Source organism: Rhinolophus sinicus, chromosome 16, assembly GCF_057876585.1.
Source record: "Rhinolophus sinicus isolate RSI-liver-muscle chromosome 16, RSI-T2T, whole genome shotgun sequence".
Lineage (NCBI taxonomy): Eukaryota > Metazoa > Chordata > Mammalia > Chiroptera > Rhinolophidae > Rhinolophus > Rhinolophus sinicus.
Window position 1 is genome coordinate 140577872 of NC_142516.1, and position 19728 is coordinate 140597599.

At 38.7% G+C, this 19728-nt stretch overlaps 1 protein-coding gene across 3 annotated transcripts in view; it reads right to left on the minus strand.

Moving 5' to 3' along the window:
- Positions 1–19728, minus strand: part of MYO16 (myosin XVI) — a 548145-nt gene that overhangs the window by 32754 nt on the left and 495663 nt on the right. For all 3 annotated transcript variants that reach the window (XM_019731063.3, XM_074329516.2, XM_019731062.3), the window contains one exon: positions 7765–7923. In XM_019731063.3, the coding sequence (XP_019586622.3) occupies positions 7765–7923 (159 nt within the window). The remainder of the gene's footprint in view (positions 1–7764; positions 7924–19728) is intronic.

The window sequence follows — 19728 nt, forward strand, 5'->3', positions numbered from 1 at the left end:
TCACAAAGCAGATCAACACAAACCTGTCAAGTGGCTTTGAAAGATTAAAAACTCAATTGAAGTAATTTTCCTTTTGTACATGTAACTCTTGAGATTTTCAAGTGGTCTTCAATTAATGAAAACACAGAACTAGTTTTATTTTAAAATTTGGTTCCTATAAGCATTTAAGGGACAACATAAACATCTGTGTTGTAGGGTTTGAAAGTATACTATGTTGAAGCTTAGAAGCCTGATATTCCTGGAGAGGTAATTTTATAGTATTAACTTCAGGGAATGTATTTCACAAAAATTTCCATTTTGATCTAGAGGAGTTTTTGTTTGTTCTGTTAGTTTTTGGGTTTTTTTATTTATTTTTGGAGTAAGAATCACAGTTTCTTATATTGTTTGCTAGGAACACTTCCCAAGCCACAGCCTTTGCCTTCTGAATCAAAACACAGACAAATTAAATATTTTGGTGAAAGGAAGTTTCTATTTTCTTTCTTTATGGTAGGATATCCATCATCCAAGGTAAACTAGGGAGAATGCCATGAAGTGAAATTTTAGCAAAAGTGATGGGCATATGGCCATCTTTCTAAAATATTTGTGTATTCAGTTTTGATCATTCCAATATATTTTAAATTCTCGTTTTTGTTTAGTGGCTATCCTTAAATCTTCCACAATTGCAAGCAAAAATGGAATTAATCACCTTCTTATTAGATATACAACCTTTGTGAAATATTCTCCTCTCATATATTTGAAGCCTATTACTGTTACTCACATTCCATTTTAATTATTTTAGGAAGATTCAATTTGAATATAAGGGCATACAATGTTTTTGTTAAACTTACCTCCTCACAAAGGGTTCTCACGAGAGATTTCAGAAATTTTTGTTTTAAAAAGATTATATCTCAATATTTCTATCTAAACACAAAAATATGAACATTATACATTAACATGGAAAGTTTTACAAAATGCCTATTTTAATCAAGTTGGAGTAATACATCATAAACACTCAGTGCTATTTTAAGAGTGGAAAATTGGGAGATAATTTTAATATCCGACAAATAGGGATTGGTTATTTTAGTTCATAATAGTCCTATATGATGGAATGCTATGCAACCAATACCATTAATGGCTAGCTCTAATGCAGGTCTGTATTTGTTGACACAGAGATAAATTATATGATATTCCTAAGGGGGGGGAAAGCATATTATTAAAACTATGTGTGTAGTATAACCCAAACTTTATAAAAACATAACCAAACATATTATGTAGACATGCACATATATTTATATGAAAAAAATAAAATTTGACACAGTGGAATATTAGACATATTTATAGTACTTCTAGGTAATAGAATGGATGGTAGTTTTTATTCTTTATTCTATCCTGTATTTTCCAAATTGTCAAATAACGCATGCGTAATTTTTATAAACTGTATAAAATTATAAATGCCACGTGAAGAAATGATATAATTTTAAAGAAAGCTGCTAAAATCATTGAAGGGAAAATATTAAGATAGGCCAATACTTGGGGATCCTGAGAGACTATCTCATTATTTGCTAAACTTTTGTCTGTTCTTAGCAGTAATACATTTTTGGTAACTACAGTTTTTTTTTCTGGATGTCTTTATTGCTGGTCTGAAAATCCTTCTGTATCTTACTGGAGTCATTTCCCTCACCCCCCATGACACCACAAAGCCTCCTTCTTGTGAGCCAAATACTTCTAATCATTATACGAGTATGTATTCTCTGCTTAATATGTTGGGGTAAGATTCATAAATACTTGGGTCTCTCTCTCTCTCTCTCTCTCTCTCTCTCTCTCTCTCTCTGTCTCTCTCTGTCTCTCTGTCTCTCTCTCTCTCTCTCTCTCTGTCTCTCTCTGTCTCTCTCTGTCTCTCTCTGTGTGTGTGTGTGTGTGAGATTATAACAATCTTTTTTCCTGAGCCAACAGAGCATTCCCACATTACTCTGGAGAACTTAATGCTAAGCTGGAACAAACCTGCCCCATCCAACTACTTACCCACTGTCAGACTACTCCTCAACAAAGTGTGACTTGTGATTAAAATTGCCCTCACTAGTTTTTATCCTATGTCCATTCTTCCCCTCCTTCTTAGTAAATCAGCAATGAACATCTTTGGGTCAGCAATATGCTCAGCTGAAAACCTACATTCCCAACACTGACCACGAGGGCAGCAAGAGATAGGATGGTGAAGCCCAAATCTCTGAGAACCATGAAGTTCCACAACGCTGGGTATCGAACATCCGTTCTGAAATCTCTCTTCCTCTCTCTCTCTCTCTCCCTGAGTACTTTTAAATTGTGGAATTGTAACTACCAAGTCAAGGAATAGAACACTGTTAGCTACCCAGAAGCCGCCTGTCATTCTCTCTACAAATCACTACTGGCTTTTTCTCCTCCATATGAAATAAATCATTGTCCTGAGTTTACGGTAATCCCTTTGCAGAGTTCCTCCTCTTTGTCATTCAGTTCTTAATTCTACAGGGTGTGTAGTAGTATCGCATCTTGGTTTTAATCTGCATTTCTCTAATAACTAGTGAGGTTGGACTCTATTAAAAAATGTTTATTTAAGTGCTTATTTATGTATCCTGTCCTATTTTCCATTCAGTTATCTTTTTTGTTTGTTTGTTTTTAAGTAAACTGAATATGCAATTTTGTTGGTTAAAGATGTTGAAAATATTTTCTCCCTATGCATATATATTTTTTCCTGTATTGTTTGTACTCTTTTTTTTTGTGCTGTTTAAAAAATCCTTCCTAGTACAGTAGATAATTTTCTGAATTATTGTTTATATTTGGATAAGATGTATAAATTATAAACCTTAGAAAAATGATAATAATAATTACATGTTTGATTATAATGTCAAAAGCATATAATAAAATGATTGTACCTGAACAATAGCAAAAAAAAGAAATCGTTCCTTTTTTTCCCACCTCTGAGGTAAAAAAAGATATTCTCTTATATTTTCTTTTATAAATTTTATTATTTTGTGTTTGACATTTAGATCTATAGTCTACTAGGAATTGTTTTGTGTGTGTATCATGAGGTAGGGGTCAAGTTTCAGTTTTTTCCTGATGTGCATAGCAATTGATTATCCTTTCGCAAGTGCCCTACGATGCCAAGCTAGTCATAAATTAAGTGGCTATTTATGCAAGCTGGGAGAGTTCTTTTTTTTTCTCTTATCCTTCTTTAGTCCTGTTCTCTGGAAGAGTTTGTGTTACACTGGCATTATTTCATCTTCAGAATTTTGGGAGAATTTACCAGAAAAGCCATTTGGGTCTAGAGATTTTCTTGTAGAAAAGTACTCAATTACAAATTAAATTAACATTAAATTACTACTTAGCTTTCCTATTTCTTTTCTCCATTTTGATTAGTTGTCTTTTTTTTTTCAGAGGAACATATCTGTTCATCTAAATTTCCAAATTTATTTTGACATAAATCTGTTCATAATATATTCTTCCTGTTTTTTGCAAGATCTGTGGTAGGTCCCCTTTTTTCACCCCTAGCACTAGTTATTTGTGTCCACTTTCTTTATTTCTCTATTGCCCTTGTCAGAGAATTATCAGTTTATTAATGTGTCAAAGATATATTTTTTAAAGAATCAACTCTTGGCTTTGTTGGTTGTTTATATTTCAATAACTTATGTTCTATCTTTATCACATCTTTCCTTACATTTTCTTGATGTTTAATTTGTTGTTTTCCTAACTTGACATTTTTAACGCTGATTTTCAGCTTTTCTTCTTTTGCAATATATTTAAAGCTATAAATTTCCATTGACTAAGATATTAGTAGCATTCTGCAAGTTCTATTTTTATTGTCATTAGTTAAAAGTATTTTTTGTGTGTAATCAAGATGTAAGTTTTATTTTCCAAATAGATGAGAATTGCTGTTTTTAGATATCTTCATGATATGTCTTTTCTTTTTCTATCCCACTATATTTAAACCTTTAGTATCCTCATGTTTTATATGTTCTTTAGAAATCTTAGGCTTAAAAATATTGTATTAATCAATGTATCTTCAATGTGAACTTATACTAGATGAGGAATTTAAAATTTAATGGTATTCAATGAACTGGTTTCAAATATGCTTTTATGTCTACCATCTAAGACCTTTCTATTTGTCTTACATTTCAGGTATTTCTATTTTCCTCCCTTTTTGCCATCTTTGGGTTGACTGACTTTATTATTCTATTTTACTCCTTCTATTAGTTTGGGAATTATATACCCCACAACTATTCTTTCAGTGGTTACCTTTAAATTTACAATCTGCTCGTTTGATTTATTAGTGTATAAAATTAAATATTTTTTTTAACCCTCTCCTGACCTCACTAACTTTTAAAAATTGTCCTTTATTCCTGCTTGAATCTTGAGCATTTCGGGTCTGCTCGTGTTAAATTCTTTCAGTTTTTATTTTTTCTAAAAGAAAATCCTAATTCTTCTTCATTCTTACAGGAGTTTTATTATTATTGCTGTTGCTGTTTATAAAATTCTAGATGGGCAATTATTTTATCTGAGCACGTTAAATACATTATGTCATTGTCTTTGGACTTCAATTGCTGCTCCTTTGAAGGTAATTTGACTTTTACACTTCTGGCTGCTTTAAAGATTCATGCTTAGTCTTTATTTTACTATTTTACAAGTGTTTCACTATGATATGCTTAAGAGAGGCTTCTTTTTATTTATTCTATTTAGGTTTTGCTTTTTTTTTAAATTTTTTTATTTTTATTTTACCAAAGGAACATTTACTGACCGAAAGATTCACTCTTATTAACTGTACATGTCTATGAATTTATAGGAACACAAGCATTCCTGTTTGTCAATAGCACCACATGCCCCTTTGCAGTTGACTTGTTCTGAGTGTTTGTCTCCCCAAAATTCTTATGTTGAAATCCAAATCCTCAAGGTGATGAGATTAGGAGGTGTGACCTTTGGGAAGACATTAGGTCTTGAGAGTAGAGCCCTCATGAACGGGATTAGTGCCCTTATAAAACGGTTGCCATGGAGCTCCCTCACCCCTTCTGCCATGGGGAGACACTGTGAAAGTGGGCAGTTGGCAGCCTGCAACCTAGAAGAGGGCCCTCACCAGAACCCAACCACGCTGGCACCCTGATGTTGGACTTCTAGCCTCCAGGACTGTGAGCATACTTTTCTGCTGTTTATCAGCCACTCAGTCTGGGGCATTTTGTTACCTGAATGGACTAAGACAGTGGTCCATCCCCTGCCACTACATCCAGCCTCTGAAAACCACTTATTTGTTTTCTGTCCCGTAGATTTGCCTTTTCCAAAATGCCATATAAATGGAATCACACTTACAGTCTTTTGACACTAAGTTTTTTCACTTAGTGCAATGTGTTTGAGATTTATCTATTTTGTCATGTGTAATTGTAGTTCATTGTTTTTTATTACAGTTTTTCCATGTACTAGTCGGCCTGAAAAATGGCCTCCAATGGGTCTACTTCTAGGAATTCACACCTCACATAATCCCCTCCCATCGAATGGGCTGAATCTACAACTGCCAATAAACAGAATGTGGCAGAACTGCTCGATGTACCTTCCAAGAGCAGGCTGTGTAAAGGCTGTGGCTTCCATCATGGGTGTTACTTCTGACTCTCTTGTGATTGCTTGCTCTGGAGGAAGCCAGCTGCCCTGTTGTGAGGCCACCCTTATGGAGAAGCCCATGTGAGTGAGCCTGGAAGTGGATCTTCTGAGACCTGCCAGTAGCCATGTGAGAGATCTTGAAAACAGACCCTCTCGATCGAGTGTCAAGATGACTAGAGGTTTGACTGAGAGTTGATTGCTGCGTCACAAAGGACTTTGTAACAAAGGCACTCACTCAGTTCATCTACATCCAGATTCCTGACCCACAGAAACTACGCAATAATAGCTGTTTGTTGTATTTAGCCCCTAAGTTCGGGGGGATAATTTTTACACAAATAGGTAGCTAATACAAGCCCATCACCAATTGAAGGAAACTTTATTTCCAGTTTTAGGTGATTATGATAAAGGTACCACATGCATTTGCATGACAGTGTTTGTGTAGACACTATTTTCATTTCTCCTGGGTAAATACCCAGGAGTGAGTTTGGTGGGTTACACAGAAAACGTATTTGGAAGTTTGTAAGAAACTGCCAACTTAAATCTGTTTCTTGGTGCTTTCATCAGTGTTCAAAAATTCTTTAACATTTCTCACCAAATCTCTTCTCTTGCCCATGTACTCTTTCTTCTTTTCCTAGGATTCCAATAATCCTTTTCACTGACTATCTTTTATGCCTCTAGACCATTTTCTGGAATTTCTACTTTTCTTTTTTGTTTCTTTACAACTTACTCTTGATATTTTCTTGATATTATCTTTCACTTCCTCAGTTTTATATTTTCTAATGATTGTGTCTAATTAACTTTAAACTCATTCTCTGTTGTACTTCATTTGACGGCTGCAGTTTTTAATTTCAGAATATCCATTTGACATGGTTTTACAGTTTCCAATTTCTGCTGAGATTCTCATTCTTTTATCTCCTTGGGCATAGTAAACATACTTAAAGAATGTGCTTTTGAACTCTGATCTTTTGAGCAGCCAGGGATATATTACAATTGACTTCTATTTCTGCTTGTAATTTTTCAGCTTATTTTGTGTCCTCCGGTGCCTGGTTCTTTTTTGGCTATGTGTTGAGTTTCGTATTTGAATAATGGCTTATCAGAACATTTTGAAGCCTAAGACACTGTAATTGTCTGTTGGGATCTATCCATCCATCCATCCATCCATCCATCCATCCATCCATCCATCCATCATCTATCTATATCTTTTTTTTCCCCTCTCCCAGGTACCTATGAGCCTGTCAGTCCTAAAAGACCATGGTCCAACCTCAGGGATTGAGATGATTCACAGCTCAGCTGTGGTTCCTCATTCTAGTTCATCTGACCCTTAGGATGGACACTTCAAAGCTCCACCCCATGGCCTGAAGTCTGTCCCCACAATCCTTGGAGGCAGTCAGAAGCACAACCCTGCCTTCTTTGGACTCAGTGTGTACCCCAAACATCCCTCAGAGCATACATGGGGTTCCTTGCTTGGCCTCCACTGTATTTCATACCCACTTTTTCAGTCCCTTCCTAGTTGTTTCACTGTCTTAGTTTTCTAGTGTCTTTCATCAGATTAAACAAACAAAACAATTTTTTCCAGCTCTTTTGGATGTTCTCATAAAAAGGATGGTCCGAATCATCCCACCAGCCATTACTAGAAGCCATAAGCTTCTTTTACATGTGAGGGAAATAAATTATTTGTTTAAGCCATTATTACACAGTTTTTGGATACAGACAGTCAAGCCAACTTCTAAATGATACATTCACTGATACACTCAAATGAAATACTTAAAGCCAGTTTGGCATTTACCGTATCTTCAATATTATTTTCTTTCACACATTTCAGGTTTGAGAAAAAGACATATATATATATATTTTTTTTTTAAATAAATTAAAAATATTGTTAGGGCATCCATCTCCTCCTTCTGCTCAGTATAAGTCTCATTTTATACTGTTTCCCACAGGCCAAATACTCCATAAATATCTCTGAAAAGTCAACTAATCCTGAATACAATTTTATTCTTGAACTTAACCTATAAGAGGTTGACAATATACCCTACAGTGAAGTTTCATAATTTATATTCTATTTTCTAGTTTTTAAGCCTATTTCATTTTTATGTTTTTAAGTCCATCCTCCCTAGAAAGTTGATGCAACTTAAAATTTATCTATTTATTTCTGAGTTTAAAAGTGCTTACCATTCGAGACAGAATTTCCATTTTCAGTAGTGATAGCAGTAGAGAGTGAATTAGATAGCTGAATTCCATGGTTATTTGCATTTCTATCTTGAGTCTCTGATGCAATTTCTGATGTACCAGGATCATCTCGGCTAGTTAGGTTCATGTTTGTTTCAAAACCTAAAATACATTTTAGAAAATATTACCCTTTTCTGAAGAAATATTGAAAAAAAAATACAACTTATCAAATAAAACGTTAATTACATTTGAAATGATAAATTAGTAATAATATGTAATGAAAGTTATGGCCTAAAAAATATTAATCAAATTTTGCCACAACATTGTTAAACATAATGGGAACTACTAAGTGGAAAATGAATTTCATAATTTGTTAGTTTAAAACATATGTGTACAGAATTTTGATGTCATAGGTCAAATAACTTGTCATAGAGAAGGCTACTTCTTAAAAGAAGTGTGGCAATAAGTTCATGTTTCAGAAGTTTTCTGAATTATTAAATTAAGTAGAGCTGAGGCAATCTTACAGCTTTGGACCAAAATACGAAATATATTTTCAACATTATTATAAAATGTATTATTATTCATTTAGGAATACTAAACTTCAAAACCCTGTTTCCCCATTCTATGCACTATGTCCCAAATTGAGCACTCTGAGATATGCAAACACAGAAATCACTGTCCAAATTAGGCTGAACAGCCAACTAAGATTTTTAAAAACTATGTAGTAATAGTAAAGTAAAACATAACAAGTGCTAGGTCTCGGAACAATGTCTGAGATAGAATTTTTTCCATAATGACTGAATTATCCTTAGGCAGGATCTATGAGGGACAGAATATACAAATTAAGCACAACTGCCATGATGGAGTCAGGCTCGGCCTCCTCTACCCCTCTTCCTCCCTCTCTCCCTCCCCCTGAGTCAGGTTCCCTCTCTCAGACTGGCCAAGGGTACCTGGGATTGGCTCTTGCTTCTGCAGGGAACTCAAAAAAGCTCCAACCTACTGGGGGATTTTTGTTCAAAATCAAGTACACGTGCTGCTTCTGCTGTTGTCTGTTGGTACACAGTAGATTCTGGCTGTCTGTACCTAGGCCTTTCTGAAGTTGCAGGCTAACAAATTATTCAAAGGGGATAATAAGCATAATTTGCTTTATTATACTTTACAAGTCATAGAACAGTTTATCTCCCGTGATCCCAATAACCAGGAACTCGATAGGCAGAGAGGTTATCTCTGTTTTGTTGAAAAGGGAATTAAGCTCACCCAGTGTCATGCAGCTGGACAGAGGCGGAATACGACTTTATCTATGTATTCGGATTATTGCTCAGTTTTTGTTTTTCACTAAAAGACAAATTAGACTATATCATTTCTGTGCTTAAAAGTCTTAAATGAATTGCTGTTGCCTGAATTCGAAGGAAGGAAGGAAGGAAGGAAGGAAGGAAGGAAGGAAGGAAGGAAGGAAGGAAGGAAGGAAGGGTCTAGGGTAGGGGAGGAGGGAGGGAAAGAGGGAAAGAGGGAAAGAGGAAGGAAGCAGACCAGCTAGCCCTCTAGAGCTTGTCTCCCAAGGCTGGGCTTTACATCATCCTTTCAAACTCTTTCTCCTGGACATTCTCTCCCCTTGCCCTTGAGACTTACACTCAAATAGCACTACAGGTCTACGGGCCTTTTCCCAGATGCTCCATATTGACTCCTCGTTCAGTGCTTTGCCCTATGCATTCCCTCTGTCTGGAATGTGCTCTCCGCTCATCAACCCTGTCTCTTCCTACCCACCAGAAAGGATCTTGTTCAGATCAGCTGCAGTGCAGTGACTGCTCATTTACAAGTAAAGCCGGTGCAGCACAGAGAGGAGCCCGGGCTTCCCAGACAGGGAGGTGTGCTAGGGTTTAGAGCAGGAAATGCTGGATAGACAGAATGAAGCCCAAGTAGGCAGGGCTTTGAAACCAGGCAGAAGAGTTTATATTTAAATGATCCCGTGAACCACTGCAGCTCCTGACTTCTTGCACTTAAAAAAAACAAGCGAAGGAACAGGCTCTGTCAAGCCAGCGTGCATAAGAATATCAGGTCAGGTGATCTTAACCATCTTAACCATGATAACAAGCAATTATCAACCAGGCTAGAACTGACAGACTATCTATTCAATTTGGTCAACTCTATTTTCTCTTTTTACTTTTTTATTTGTAATCTTTGGAACATTAGTAAATCAGGTTTGGTTTTAAAGATATTTCACAACATAGACATTCACCTACTTTTATTTCTCTTCAATGCTATCTTTTAAATCCTTTAATCCAGTTGTTTATTGAATGCCTACTATGTGCGCAATACCAGGTGCTGGATACACAATAATAAATACCACAGATAGGCAGCTTGGATCTTACTGCCCACTTTGACAACAGACAGACAAGCAAATATACATCATAAAAAGAGGTGGCCACCCAGCTGGGTAGAAAAACTGCTGGGCATTGGGGCTGGGCAGTCAAAGTTTTCAGGCAATGCAGGTTCAAGGAAACATCTCTAGGAGGTCGCATTTAGGCTCAGAGAAAAAGGAGGGAAAGAAGTAGCTGTGTAGGAAGACCACATCTCTCCATGTGTGAAGACCCTGAGCAGGGAAGAGCTCACCTTCTCCACAGGCCAGATAGTAGAGTCCTAATGACATGGGCATGTGGGAGCAAAGGGCATGTGAGAAAGGGAGCTGGGCATGTCACCCAGGGCTGGGGAGACCACTGCGGCAGGATTTGAGGTTTTGTGTTCAGTACCAGGGGAGGGTACCACCAAACGGTGGGAAGCAGGGAGAACCTCCTTGGGTTAACGGCGACAGTCCTCTTATGTCTGGTGGTATAAGACTCAATCAATCCTCTGAGACACGGGGCAGGCTCTTGGTATGAATATTTGATGCCAGCTTCCCTCATAACTGAGTTCTAGCTCATAAACTATTGATATATCTAAATTATAGTAAAAACCTCCACTTTTGCTCTTAAAGTTTAAAAAAAATATTCACATTTCCAATCAGCAGGTTAAATTGTAGCCAAGAAATGTTTTAAAATTTGTTTCAGTAGTGCGATCCTTACATTAAGTACTAAAACGTTCTTTATATTTTTATATTAAAAGCATAAGTCTACCCAAGGACGACTCTGGATCGAAGTAAGGGAATTAGTCCTTCTCAAGGTAAGATGTAAGAATGACTGGCCACCCTAATGATTATTATTCACATTGCTTTTAAAATAATTGCCATCTCCGGAGTGTTTATCTAACATGTGCTAATCCTCTGCTAGATGTGACACTTGATTTAGCTCTTGTTTTCCTAACAATTCTGAAGAGTTGTCACTGTCATGCCTGTTTTCAAGATGAGGTCACTGAGGCTCAGGGAGGTTAATCTACGTGCAAACATTTCACAATTAGTTAGTGTCCCTGATGGACGCAGACTACGGCATGCAGGGTTCCACCACTCACCCACGCTCATTCCTGTACTTGGCCCCTTATGCAAAGTCTTTCTTCCTTATTTTATTTGCTTCTGTCAAAGGATCAGGCAACTTCTTTTCTGTGGCTTTATTTTATCACCCACACCTCAGTGATAATGAACTGGGAAGTGCAGGTTGGAAATAATGTACACTAGCCACTGAAGTAGAGTCATGAAATCAATACAGGTGACCCCACTGCGGGGTTACCCTTATTCATTAATATTAACTGGGGGGTGGGGGGTTCTTGGTTTACTTAATCCTGTGTCAGACTTTGCTTAGAAACACCCTTACTCCAAGTTAGATCCAAACACGTATCTGTGCCCTCACTTGTTAATTTCTTGACTCAGTCACAACGAGGGTCAAGTGCAGAAACTCAATAATTAGATTTTGTTGTAAAATGCCAGTTTAGCCCATGAAAGAATGGTTGCATTGTTCCTTGTCAAAAGTATGCCCATTGCTCTGTAGTAAAGCATTGAAGGAACTGCAACAACGACAAATCCAGAGGATGTTGGCATTACGTCAGAAGAAGCCTTAGTTATAAAAGTTCATTTACAAGATGCATGCTTCATGGAGACTTTTCAAAGGAATAATACAGAGCAAATAAAGTCATCAAGTTCATTCATGCCTCCAAGCAACGGCCATCGGGGTTTTGAGGATGAAGAAAAGTCGGTCACACCAAAAGGAAATATTTGAGTCTCAAGGAATCTAAGCAAACAAGTAGAGAAGTGAGAACTGTAAAATCTTGCATAACAATTTAAGGTATGTTTGAGTCCTTTTTATATCGCTGCATCTTGTGAACTCAGTGGTTTGTGTAGTTCAGTGGCATCCTTTGGTTGGGTGCATTGTAACACTAGTTGATCTGAATACCTGTGGTGCTTTCTTTTAGCCCACAAACAGGATTTTCTCTGTGACCCCTGCCTGGTGTGTTGCTTTTATAGGTCTGGGAGAAATGAATCACACTGGGCTCTGACTCAAAGATAAATACTCCATCTATACATTAGGATATGATTATTAAACACATGTATGCAATGCACGCACATTTAAGCTGAATTGTAATCTAGTGAGAGAGTTCTAGCAAATCTCTAAATGTGAATACAAGAAAAAAATCAGTTGGCCTATGTTAGTTTTTATGTAACTAAAATATCTTGCTGGGTGGGTATGATTGTTTGAAACTGGTTTTTAATCGGAGGTGATATTGCCACACCTCCACCCTCCTGTCCCCCAGGGACATTTGGCAATGTCAGGAGATGTTTTTGGGTGTCACACTGGGAGAGGGAGATGCTACTGGCATCTAGTGGGTAGATTACAGAGATGCTACAAAACACCCTACAATGTACAGAACAGCCCCCCCCCCCCCCCCGCAATGAAGAATTATGTGGCCCAGGATATCCATAGTGCTGAGGTTGAGAAAGCCATTTAATAAAACCTAAGTTAGAACACGCCATTTTCCCACTCAAGTCTCTCCACTGGTTTCTTATTTTCTTCCGATTAAGACCCAAAGGTTTCCTGAGACTGAGAGACCCTCCAGGGCCCGACTCCCTGCTTCCAACTACCCCTCTTGTCACACGCCACCCCTGCATCCCTCACTTAGCCTTTCATTCTCCCTGAGGAAGCATGGTGGCTCTGCTCAAACCTCCCCTGAGTAAAAGGGACTTCTAGACCACCTTCTAGAAAATAGCACCCCTCTCTCTGCTCCAGGTCAATTTCTGTTCTACTCCCTGCTTTAGATTTTGTACATAGTGCTCCTCACTGCATAACATATTACTTTTTAATTGTTTATCTGTTTTCTGTCTCCTCCCTCTGGAATGTTGGCACCATGAGCGCAAATGCAATGTTGGTGCCTAGAACAGTGCCTGCCCATAGTAAGTGCTCAATACATATTTGTTGAAAGAAAGAGGGGAAAAATGAAGTATTACAACAACATTGCTATAGAAATTGCATTTTCTAAAAGGAACTATATTTTTTTGTAACTAAAATAGTTGACAAGTTTACTAAATGAAAAATTCATTTGAATAACTACAGAGAAATCACATATCACAACGCCAATTTCTCCCCATTCACATGAGATTATTGGAAACATACGAAAGGATTTCCACTGTTAATAATATGTGTTGAGTTCTAATCTCTACTTATTTAAAATTACATGGTAAGGGAAATATCACAGTGTGTGAGGTGACGATTTTCTACTTATTCAAGGGGCCAGGGATGTTTGCTTTCCACCTAAGAGTGTTAACTTGTGGAAGAAAAGCCTGATGGATATTTGAAATCTACTCTTGACCCACAGTGTGGGGATTCATGTTTTCAGTACTGCCCTGCCAATTGTCATTGATAAATATTTCATTATTTTCCCACCAATATGCAAGGTCCATGCATAGTTAGTATTTCAGAATCTTACTTTACAAGTTATAATGTCAGGAAATTACAATCAATTTGATAAATGTTGGCTCTGGAGTCTTTGTGGCCGGAGGTGGACAGAGGCAGGTTGACTAGGATTCTAGTGAGTGGAGGTTCCAGACCCCACCCCCACTTCCAAGGGTCACTTCTAAAGCTTGAGATGGAGCCGGGCAATGAATGAACAGTTAACATTTGCATACTTCACAGTTTTTTCTGACAACATTTCCATAGTAATGCAGTTGTAATGATTCTTTTTATTATTCATTCATTTTTCTACTTTATTCTACTTACTCTTTCTTGCAACAAATATTTATTGAGCACCTACTATATGCAGGCACTGTTGTAGGCACCGAACAATAATTTGCTTTATTTTCTCATTTTTAATAAATGTTCACTTTACTTCCTAAATTTTTGCAATCTATATTCTTTTTCTTAAAGGAGTCCCTCCTCTTCCTGATTGTATAAGCTTCAGTATCTGGAAAAAGAGAACCTGTCCCAGGCATGGAGAGGTTTAGCTGTAATCTATCTGATGAAATCCTTAACTCTGGGTGTTCACACTCACTGGGAGAAGAATGGGTGTGAACTCACTGAATAAGACTACAGGGCAGCATAGCCTCTAGCTCTCATTGATGCCATTTTTGATGGTCAGTGTTGGTTTATGCAGGTCCTCAGGGCAACGTCCAAGTAGGAAAAGCCTAACTCCTCACTAGTTACAGGACTATTTTTCAAGTTTACTCTGATATGGAAGGTATGAATATGTTCATGAAAGGGGGTGTGTGTAGGAAATTGCAGGCAGGATTTTGTTGGGGGGAGAGAAGAGGCGAGACGAGGGCTAAAGAGAGGAACTCCTCTTGGAGAATGAATACAAAGACTCTGCACTGGAGGAGAGAAGCTTCTTAATGGGGAGAGAGGAGCTTCCCTGAATAACTCTGGGCCAGCTAGAGAAACATGGTGAGTACAATGAGCGACTGAGGGAAGCACTCACTCCCAGTCAACAGAAAGGAGAAATGTGGCCAAGGGCATAGTGCTTGGTCATTCTCTGGGAAACAGAAAGATGTCCCTGAGCTGTGGCCACTCTGGGGATGTGTGAGAGCTGAACATAAAAGGGAAGGGTGGTGAGCCAGGAGCCAACCACATTCTTTCTCCAAACTGGGAGAATTCTCCAAGGATTCAATAAGTATTTATTAAGTCCTACACAGTCCAGACTTTATGCTAAGATTTAGCTGAAAGCTTTAAGAAATGTATGTCTAAAACAAAAGATCCCTCAAATGCTTACATTCTAGAGGGGCGATAAGACACAATAAATAACAGGAATTTATGGTACAAACTGATGAGGGCAAGAAGAAAAAGCACAGATGACTATACATCGATCTGGGGTATTTAGGAATGAATAATCTGGAGTAATCACAGGATTCTCGTCCTGCTCAGCTGAGTTAATGTTTGTTGCTTTTTGCATATGTGTGTTAAAGCCTCTGACACATAAAATGCCAATATGTGTGGGAGAGACATCCAGAGTGCATTCTAATGGGTGCCTTTTCTCAGGCTTCTGGGTGGTGACTTGACTTAACAGCTGATTGCCTTCATGGTGCCTTCAGTGCAAATGTTAAGGCAGCAGAAGACAAGGGGATGAAACGAGAGCTGTGCAAAATGCCCCAGGAACCCATGGAGGGGCAGGGCTGCCATGGCCAGGTGAGTCTCTGGGGTGCTGGCAGGAGGAGAAACCAATGTGGAGAAGAGGAAGGAAAAGGAAGCCAAAAGCGTAAAGCAGGAGAATCTAGAGCTGAGTGTGCTCGAGGGAGAGGAGGCTGGCTCTGCCACAAGTCTGCCGTGGGAAGTGGGAGACATTTGGAACTTAAGTGGCATCACGCGAGTGGGCTCCAGCAAGTATTTTGAGTAAGGGCGTGACATGAAGAAGACTATTTTTAAAGTGTTATTAATCTAGCAAAAAGTGTACAGCTGGATTAGCTTCCAGGAGAGATTAAAAACAGAAAAGCAGTGAGAACTTAGACTCAGACAGTGGCAGAAGGAACGGGAAGGCAGGGAAGGGGCCAAGTTAAAGATCCCTTTGCGAAGAGGCAATGGGAGAAAGTCAGGACCAGCTAGGTGCCCGGAAATCAGGACGAGTTTGGGGCTGTACCTGCTGACTTTGAAGTGACAGCTACATACCCAAGGGTTAAACTCTGTGGCAATTATTTGAACAAGAGCATTTCTTAAGATGGAAAAGCAAACATCTAGGAAAGACTTACGAATCTCTCGGTAGGGAGGATTCTTCCAGGAAAAGCGACATTCCTATGAGTAAGGAGGCAGAAGGTGACGCACAAGTGATAGTGGATACAAACAGGCAGGTACAGGCTTGAAGGGGGGAGCACATGGGGCTAGGTGGGGGTGGCAGAAGGGCTGTGCAAAGCTGAGGGAGGCTGACAGTACCAAATGCCGTGGAAAGGTCAAGGAAAATGAGGAAGGAAGGAGCAATGTTATGTTTCTTTAAGACAAATGCTCAAAAACATCATTTCCCTCCCAGTTACCTTAACTTGAGATAATTTGAGAGTGTATTTCGGAAATGTGTAAGATGGGATCCAGGTTTCGGTAATGCAGGAGAAAAACAAACTATAGCTTTTTGACTGATTTAATACTGAGAGTGCTATGCAAGGCATAAAAAATGTGAAAATACATTTTAAACTCATTACTCATGCTGGCTATAATTCATTCTGCAACTCTATAGGAAAATTCCTCTTCAGAAAGGCTACTGCACGAAGGGAATGTGCTTGTTTTTTCCTATTTGGCATTGAAGGAAAAGTACAAACGCTGAGAGAGGTGGCTGGCATGGTCTTGCTACTTCTCAGGTTATCGTTTCTAAAATTTAGAAGTTACAGCTGGACTGTGCTAACAGATACACATAGGTGGTGTGTAATTAATATGCATCGGGACACTTAGACCCCAAACCGACATCTAGATTGTGTCAAACGAAACCTAGTTTGTGTCACAAGGAACAATGTCTTTTAAATCTCTGATTTTTCTAAAATCGTATGTTACTGCACTTGAGGAAGAACTGCAAACAAGGGATTAGAAATTACTTGGAGGTCCCCCGCATTTTGCTATCCCAAGCTTCTAGGAAGTGAATTAAACCTTTTTTCTTATACGTGAAAGCGCAACCCAAACATTTGGCATATTGCCTCAGAGAAAGACAAATGTCAAGTGTGCGGATTCACATAGGCACAGTGGGTGATCCGAAAGTCTAATAAGAAGAGGTTTCACATATGGAGTTGTATAATGAGATATAAGCTGTCAACAGAGGGGCATATTTTTAAGGGGAGATGAGTTTGCTTATGAAGGGTGCATACTGAGTTGGTGTTTGTTTGGTACAACACAAGTCAAACTGACCAAACCAGGTGAATCTGACTTTACAATCCCTTTGCTAATAGTTGCAGTAATGTATCAAGAGAGGGCTTCAGTGTCTAAGAGTAACGCCGAACTGGGAACAGAATACTGGGTTCCCATGTGTTTACTCCTGCGACACAGCAGTATCCCACAAGGCAGTTATATTTCTATGAGAACCGATTACTTAAGAAACAGGAAAAAATAAAACACTGTGGCAATTGGAAAGGAGGGATCTGAGGGAACATAATTGCCCTATGTGCTACTGACCTTAAAAGGCTAGAGCTGGCCCCCAGCATTCCTTCCGACTTTTTAATAACCCTTTATAAAATCACCACTCTTTAGTAGATCAAAATTCCTCTTGAACCTGTGTCGTAAGCATTCTTCTGTGGCAGAAGTACCACAGACACTTATCTTCTGGGTTCAGAGGTAGAATGGAAACACTTCCTTGACCCCCTACTCTTAGCTCCTGCTACCCACTCCCCTGCCAAGTCTACAAAATACCAACAGAAGCAGGAAATAGAGTGATACCTTCAACAACATATATGCTGAGCAGGGGAAGAATGTATTGATGGTAAAGTTAAAAAATGACAGTCAGTGTGAATAAGGTTTTCAGGACCCAAAAATGCATAGAAAATCAGGTGTCAATTTTCTTTTAAATGTAACTAAGTAGATCCTGTTGTTTTCATCTAGTCTGTCCCTGCCATCACGGGGAAGGGCGAGAAATCACATCAATTCCCTGCACTTGGTTAGCTTGCCCTTCCTATAATTAGCTGAATATGTAACACCTAAACAACAAGCTGGCCTGGCCAGGAGACCCATTCCTCATGTATAATTTCATAGGTCATGCAGTTATTTATATTGCTGTTATTTTTACATTTCCTAAATGCCAGGTAACGTAAATCCAGGCGTCCTAGAACGCAGCTCCTGCAAAGCAGCACGGTTGGTCTTGGCAGCGTAGGCTTTAGTTTAGTGAAATGGTTCCCCTTCATTTTCTCCAGAAAGCAAAAGTGCAGAAAATAATATTTCTGCTCTTTTACTGGGAACATTTAGTGTTTGTGACACCTACATGGTGTTACAGGGATGGGAAGTTAGCAAAGCCTATCATCTGAAAAAACCAACACAGGGTAGCCCCCATAACACTTCTACCAGTTCAGGCGTCCTTTCTCAGGTAAACAGCACATTCCTTCAGAACAAACGAGTATTTATATATTTATTTACTTTCATGAGAATTATATTGACTCTATTTTGTCTGGTACATAACCACCTTCATATATAGCTACTAATAGAGCCCTTCTTGGATTTTTTAACAGAGAAAGTGCTTTAAGAATAACTACCGCAGTCCTTAAGGAAAGTATAATCTACAGTTGCTCCATTTCAAGGATATCAGCCTGTGCTCCAGTCGTAACATACCGTTCCAGTGCCTTCTAGCCATCCCCTATCTCTGCCACATAAACCTCAGCACAACTAGAGATTTGGTTGAATCACTTATGTGCTACAAGACAGTAAAGCTCTAGTTGTTAGCATTAATTTCACTGATATATATGTGCAGCAGGTCAGAGAGAACTAGTAAAATCAACAAAAGTTAAAACCTACACATATAATCTGTGTTCAGAACTAATTACAAAATTTACCCACCTGAAATATTTAATAACCAAAGGGCACAAGCCAGGACCCATTGGAACAGGTGGGAGCCATAGACCTTTAATCTCTTGTCGTGTAAATATTCAACTGAGAAGAAGCTGGGAGCAGGACACCCAAGGTGGTGGGGTAGGCTTGTGACCCTTGAAGGGCTCAGGACAGCATTCATTTCCAACTGATACAAAGATATTTCAATGTTTTAACAACAGCACAATGGTAACCCTGCACATCTGGAGAAGAGCCCTTGCCCACATTGGTTGACTAGCAGCCAGTAGCTCTGAGGCCTTCCATAATAAATTAAAAATATGTATGAAGACTTAAATTCTTGTCAAAATTCTCCTCAGGCCACTTGGACTATTTCTTTGATAGCTCCTACGTGTCCTTTACTGTAGGCAGATGGGCTAGCGTTACTAATGCGTTGTGCCTTTAAATCACGTGACAGAATTACCCTAAGCCATTCAAGTGACATATCACAGAGTAGATGTCACTTACTCAGAAAGGATGAGCAACTGCAGCACTGTAGGCAATACTAAACCTGGGTCTCAAATGGTTTCTCATTTCACCCAGTATCACAGGAAGAAACCACCAACAGCGAGGCAAGTGATGGCGTTTCCCTTCTCATATGCCTCACAACTAATCATTTCTCATGAATCATTTTTAAAGTCTATATGTTTGCATGTGAATGAATATAGAAGACTCCTTTCTACATACCCTGGTGTAGTTATTCCAGAATGTAACTTGATTATGTCTTCATGCTCTTGTATTAATAACAGTGCAGGATGGAGCATACACTGGTCTGTAACATGAGGGAGGGGTCTTTCTGTCCTGGTACTTTCTCTCCTGCTGTTTTAGTCTCATCCCCTTCCATCCCTCCACATAAATCCGACATTTTAGACCAGTGTTTCAATGGACATATATATGGGTTGGGAAATCAATTTACTGGGTCACAACAGTCATTTAAAAAGGGAAGAGAGTAGAATGAATTGAATAAAAATGTAGCATTTAACAAGCATTAAGGGTAAGTAGTGTTTGGTGAAGCCCGAATAATAGCGTCAGTGTTTCTCTCTGCTGAGACACACTGGACTTCTCGTTTCCATGCTGTGAGCTG